This window comes from Haliotis cracherodii, unplaced genomic scaffold, assembly GCF_022045235.1.
Source record: "Haliotis cracherodii isolate W230 unplaced genomic scaffold, xgHalCrac1.p SCAF_14, whole genome shotgun sequence".
Lineage (NCBI taxonomy): Eukaryota > Metazoa > Mollusca > Gastropoda > Lepetellida > Haliotidae > Haliotis > Haliotis cracherodii.
In genome coordinates, this window is record NW_027266269.1 from 3,725,566 (window position 1) to 3,731,678 (window position 6,113).

At 43.5% G+C, this 6,113-nt stretch overlaps 1 protein-coding gene across 1 annotated transcript; it reads right to left on the minus strand.

The window, feature by feature from the left end:
* Positions 1 to 1,633: 1,633 nt before the first annotated feature.
* On the minus strand, positions 1,634 to 5,713 carry LOC139461344 (ice nucleation protein-like). Its single transcript, XM_071242959.1, has 2 exons — positions 5,694 to 5,713; positions 1,634 to 2,525 (listed from the first exon to the last, which is right to left on the minus strand). The coding sequence occupies exons 1-2, from the start codon at positions 5,711 to 5,713 to the stop codon at positions 1,634 to 1,636; spliced, it is 912 nt and encodes a 303-aa protein (XP_071099060.1).
* Positions 5,714 to 6,113: the final 400 nt, after the last annotated feature.

The following is a 6,113-nucleotide window of genomic DNA, read 5'->3' on the forward strand; positions in this document are numbered from 1 at the left end:
GCCATACCCAAGTTTGCTCTCGCTGCAGTAAGGCCCATGATAGCACTGACTGCATGGATATCATCAAATGTGCACACTGCAGTGGTGATCACAAGTCCACTTCAAAATAATGTCCTCTTTTGTAACACAGACGCAAATTCTGAAAATAAAGTCTGCAGATGATATTTCCTTTTCAGACGCCAAGAAACTGGTATCAACCACTTCCACTTCTTCACTGACCTTTTCTGATGCAATCTCCTCTTCCCCTGTCAAGGCTGATAATGGTTGTCAAACAACTATTAGCTGAGTGTCGAATGATCAGAAAAACATATTGTATCAAACTGATGCTGATGACAACAGGTACATAGATAGAAGAGGAAGAGTGCTCACTCAAAGTTTCACCAAGTTTATAAGCAGCATCTGATTTATTAGTTAGTAGTTGGTCCCAAGTATTAAGATGGTGAATATTAGACTTAGTTCCCTTTTCGGACTATGTTCCATACCATGGACATTAGACTTTGTGAAATCCTTTTTGACACATAATTTCGTCAAGATGTGCGTTTAAAATTTAAAATTTATTCAAATTGGCGACGGAAATAACATTCTGCCTTTTCCCTAACCTTCCCAGGTTATTGGCAAGCATCGCTAAATCACAGTTTAGGTATGTGTGGCATTGCAGAGGGCTTTGGAACACATTTTTCAATTGTTTTCATTAGTTCATCAGGAAATAATTGTTTGGGATCAGGAACGTCAGTAAGCCGATACAGATTGTTGAATGCAAGCACTCCGTGATTGGATACCAGCTTCACGGTAACGATTAAGCTCTGTCCATTTAGAAACATTAACGCTATGGTGTTCCAGGAGATATATGTGACCAGTCACTTTTTGTAAGGAGGAACATCAGATGGGATACTTATTTCACATCAACATCCATTAAGTTTCTTTGCAATAGTAACAGTTCTCTTTTTGTTATTTTTTCAAAAAGATATTGTGATGATCTTGTATTCCAGCGAATGTGATACGGAAAGCCCGTCAAGGTCCCAACTTGTGTTTTTTGCATCTTCTGACATTGGTTTAGGATTCCGACAATACAGAGTGGTTTGAAGCAGTTTAGTATTTATTTTGCAACGATAGCAATTGCCACTTTGTGTTTGGTACATATGTCACAGCTTTCTTCATAATGCAAACATTGTCATTATTATAAATATCATTTTTTCCGATTTAAACCCTTGGTTTCTTTATTATTGCTGACTCTTGAAATCAGGAAACAACATCGGATACTGTTCTATCGATTTTACACGAGGTTACAGAGAAAAGTGACTCATCCATGAGATATGAATTTCCAGGTGTATATTTCTAATGCAAATTATGTATTCTGTTTGGTTTACTATTGGTAGTTTGAAAGGCCTACTCGGAAGCTTTAAGAAAATTGTTGTAGGGATCCTAACAAGTATTGATTAGCGCCCATAACGTGGTGGTTCCACGACTGTCGGCCAGTTGCTGTGGGTTTTTGCTGGAGCAATGATCACGAATACCCTGCTGTGTTTCAACATAATAATAGCTATGGCAGCCCGGTTCCCGAACTCGGAGAAAGGTAAGCAGTGCTGTCAGGGTGCTATCACAGTCTCTCTCAGGGTGCTGTGAGATTCTGTTGTCAGGGTTCATGAGAGTATGTTGTCAGGGTGCTGTCATAGGCTGCTGCTACCATAAGAAAGGCCGTTGTTTGCGTGCGGTGAGAGGCTGTTGTCAGGGTGCTGTCATGGGCTGTTGTCATGATGCTGTAAGAGGTTGTTGGCAGGGTGCTGTGAGAGTATGTTGTTGGGATGCTGTCATAGGCTGTTGTCAGGGTACTGTCATGGGCTGTTATCAGTGTGTTCTGAGAGTCTGTTGTCGGGATGTTGTCATAGGCTGTTGTCAGGGTACTGTCATGGGCTGTTGTCAGTGTGTTCTGAGAGTCTGTTGTCGGGATGTTGTCATAGGCTGTTGTCTGGGTACTGTCATGGGCTGTTGTCAGTGTGTTCTGAGAGTCTGTGTTCGGGATGCTGTCATAGGCAGTTGTCAGGGTACTGTCAAAGGCTGTTGTCAGGGTACTGTCACGGTCTGTTGTCGGGATGCTGTCATGGGCTGTTGTCAGGGTACTGTCATGGGCAGTTGTCAGTGTGTTCTGAGAGTCTGTTTTCGGGATGATGTCATAGGATGTTGTCAGGGTACTGTCATAGGCTGTTGTCAGGGTACTGGCACGGTCTGTTGTCGGGATGCTGTCATGGGCTGTTGTCAGGGTACTGTCATGGGCAGTTGTCAGTGTGTTCTGAAAGTATGTTGTCGGGATGTTGTCATAGGCTGTTGTCAAGGTACTGTCATGGGCTGTTGTCAGTGTTTTCTGAGAGTCTGTTGTCGGGATGTTGTCATAGGCTGTTGTCAGGGTACTGTCACGGTCTGTTGTTGGGATGCTGTCATAGGCTGTTGTCAGGGTGCTGTCATGGGCTGTTGTAAGGATGCTGTGAGAGTCTGTTGTCGGGATGTTGTCATAGGCTGTTGTCAGGCTGCTGTCACCGTTGTCAGGGTGCTGTCATGGGCTGCTGCTGGCGTGTCGAGAGAGGCTGTTGCCAGGGTGCTGTGAGTGGCTGTCGTCGGGCAGCTGAGTAGGACTGTTGTCAGTGAGCTCTGAGAGGGGCTGTTATTAGTGTGCTCTGTGGGGCTGACGTAAGGCCCGTGAGAGGGAGCGTTATCATGGTGTTCAGAGGGAGTGTTGTTAGTGTGCTCTGAGAGGGGCTGTTATTAGTGTGCTCTGTGGGGCTGACGTAAGGCCCGTGAGAGGGAGTGTTGTCATGGTGTACAGAGGGAGTGTTGTAAGTGTGCTCTGAGGGGCTGTTATTAATGCTCTGTGTAAGGCTGGTGTAAGGCAGCTGTGTGGGGCTGTTGTCAGGCTGCTTAGAGGGACTGCTGTCAGTGTGTTCTGAGAGGGACCTATTGTCAGGGTGCTCTGGGAGGGGCTGTTATTCGTGTGCTGTCTGGGGCTGCTGCCAGGCTGCTGAGAGAGAGCGTTGCCTGGTTGCTGAGAGGGACTGCTGTTAGTGTGCTCTGAGAGGGGCTGTTATTCGTGTGCTGTCTATGGCTGCTGCCAGGCTGCTGAGAGAGAGTGTTGCCTGGTTGCTGAGAGGGAGTGCTGTCAGTGTGCTCTGAGAGGGGCTGTTATTCGTGTGCTGTCTGGGGCTGTTGTCAGGTTGCTGAGAGGGAGCGTTGTCAGGGTGCTAAGAGGGACTGCTGTAAGTGTGTGCTCTGAGAGGGGATGTTATCTGTGTGCTGTGTGGGTCTTGTTGTCAGGGTGCTGTGTGGGCCATGCTATGAGTGTGCTGTGTGGGTCTTGTTGTCAGGGTGCTGTGTGGGCCATGTTGTCAGGGAGCTGTGTGGGCCATGTTGTCAGGGTGTTGTGTTGACCATATTGTCAGAGTGCTGAGAGGGACCTACTGTCAGAGTGTTCTGTTTCATCTGCATTCTGTGCTAAAAGGAACTCGTCATCTTTTATTCGGAGATCAATTCTTAGTCACTTAGGCAAGTTCTTTATTAAATTTTCTTTTATTCAATAGTGTGTCAACAGTAAGATGATGTATTTCTGCAGTTTACTTTCTCTCCAAGTCAGCTTTAATTCCTTCAAAATTATGTTTTATTTATGGTCTTTTAATGAAATCAATATGAAACTATACTAACAACAAAAGTTTTTGTGCCGCGCTTTGTCACACAATGCAAGACACTAACTTATCTCTATAATGAAAACTTTATTCGATTCGGGTTAACAGCATCTTCCCAGGGCAAGTGAGTTAACTGACTATAAAAGTCCAGTTTCCACCCTTGCCGAACTAGGCTGGTATTATGGAGTTACATTTTGCCTGGGCTAACGAGTCTATGCATAGTCCAATCAAAATCGCGCACCAAAATCGAAATCCGGTTTGTAAAATGTCGTGCAGATTTCTGTCGATTGCAGGATTTGCAAAGCATGTGCACCGCCAACTCGTTGTCAACACATATTTTCCAAGTATTTTCATGATTTTGATCTAGGTGCTCACGTCATTTGATGCACTTCGCTATGTAAGACCCGTTTTATCACAATATAGTTATCGATTATCAATCAGATCGTTTTGACTGGGCGGCACCATTTTCTTTGAAACAAATGCAAGTGATACGAGAAGTGGAATCTGATTGGTCCATAGGAGAGGCTTAGAAGGGACATAACTCGTAATAACCACTGGTGGCGCTACGGTCGAGCCAAGGAATTCTAGCCTAGTTCGGCAAGAGCTGATAATCTCCCTTGCCTCGGGAAACTGGACTTTTATAGTCAGTTAACTCGGGAAGATGGGTTAAGAGAAAAAATGAAGAGATAATGTCTGATGATGGCTCCTCCTGCTCTTCTGTTTATAGTTTGTTTCCAGAAGCTCCAGATTGCGTTCCTGCGCAGATATAACTGACATACCCCTTCCCAGTGTACTGTTCCGGTTTCAATCATTCCGTTGCTCTGAACTGACTAACTTGAATTTACATCCAGTGTTTGGATTTTAGATTTCAGGACTCACAGTATCTTGTTAAATTAGGGGATGAAACATTGAGATAAGTAGTAGGTATTCCCGTGGCTATTGATTGTGTCCCTCTCCTAGCCTAGTGGGTTAAGCATTTGATCGGCTAGCCGAAGACCCGGGTTCGATTACCAGATAGGTACAATGTGTGAAGCCCAATTTTGGTGTCACCCACCTAAATATTGCTGGAATATTGCTAAAAGCTACATAAAACTCACTCACTCTTTGATCTGTTTCTCTTTGAACATGTATTGGAAGTTTTGGACTACCTTAGTTAAATCTGAGAGAGAACATATTGTGAAAACGTTCAACATCAGTTGCAGATGTATAATGACCTCATTTCTATTAAACATATCTAGATAAATAAATATCTTCCATCTACCAGCTTGGGAATCAAAGAAACCACTGAGAAACTATTCAGTATCTGAATCTACGTGTATGTAAATTCATTTTAAATCTATTGAATAAACTCACATTAAATAAATAGTAAATAGTTTGACGAGTTTCATCTATCCTTTCCTGTTTGGACCCAATACACAGAACCAAAGAGTGAGTCGGTCGTTAGGTCAGTCGGTTTGCAAAACGAACATATTTCTTCCACATTTTGTCATCACAAACAGAAGCATCTCTGCACTTGTACACAGCAGGCGTAATTCAAAATTAACATAACGGTTTTAGTTCCCTGTGATTGGATTTCTGACTGTCTGGTTTGTGTGCATGGTAGGAGTACTGTTGTAAAACAATACACTTTTTATGCAACTTGTCTAATTTTAGGTGCTATCAGCAGGACAGAACATGCTTGTCCCTTTTCGCTGGCATCATTGGTTTTCAGTGGTCCGTTCATATAGTTTTCACCACAGTATGCCTTTCTTGCCCAATGGGGGGCACGGGTAGTCCAGTCGTCTAAGGCGCCGCGAGTTGCGTCCCTTGGGCACGCCAGAAACCTATGATTGTGGGTTCGAATCCCGGTTAGCCCCGAGTACGTTTCTAGGTTTGTCAGCACCATACCCATGCTCGTGGCTTTCACTGAAGTGGTAAACGTCTCAGACCTACATCACTTCGGGCTTCCTCCCACATCAAGCTGACAAGCCGTGATATTACTGGAATAATGTTAAAAGCGGCGTTAAAACCAACTAACTCACTCACTCTTGCCCAATGAGATCCATTAGGTCGCTTGATGGAGGCAAGCGCTGGCGTTATTTATTATGGATGGAGATAAAAAATATAAGTTGACTTCCAATGTAGGATGAGATCATGTTACTGACTAGGGCTGGATTACACATCTCAATTGTGTTTGACAATGGTTTTAAAACATTCTTATTTGATACAGCCTAAATAAAAGTTAACATATGTGATATTAAACTTATAAAAAAGACATTTTGAGACGGTATAGCTTTTTCCCTTTTTAAAGATAAAACTCAATTATCCAAGAAGGAAACTCTATACTATGACATTTACTGAACGACACACATTAGGGACAATGAAGAAATAACCAACAAGAAAACAGCCTTATCACTAATCCCCGCCATGGGGCACATTAGAATTGTGTTTGATCATAGAGAAGAG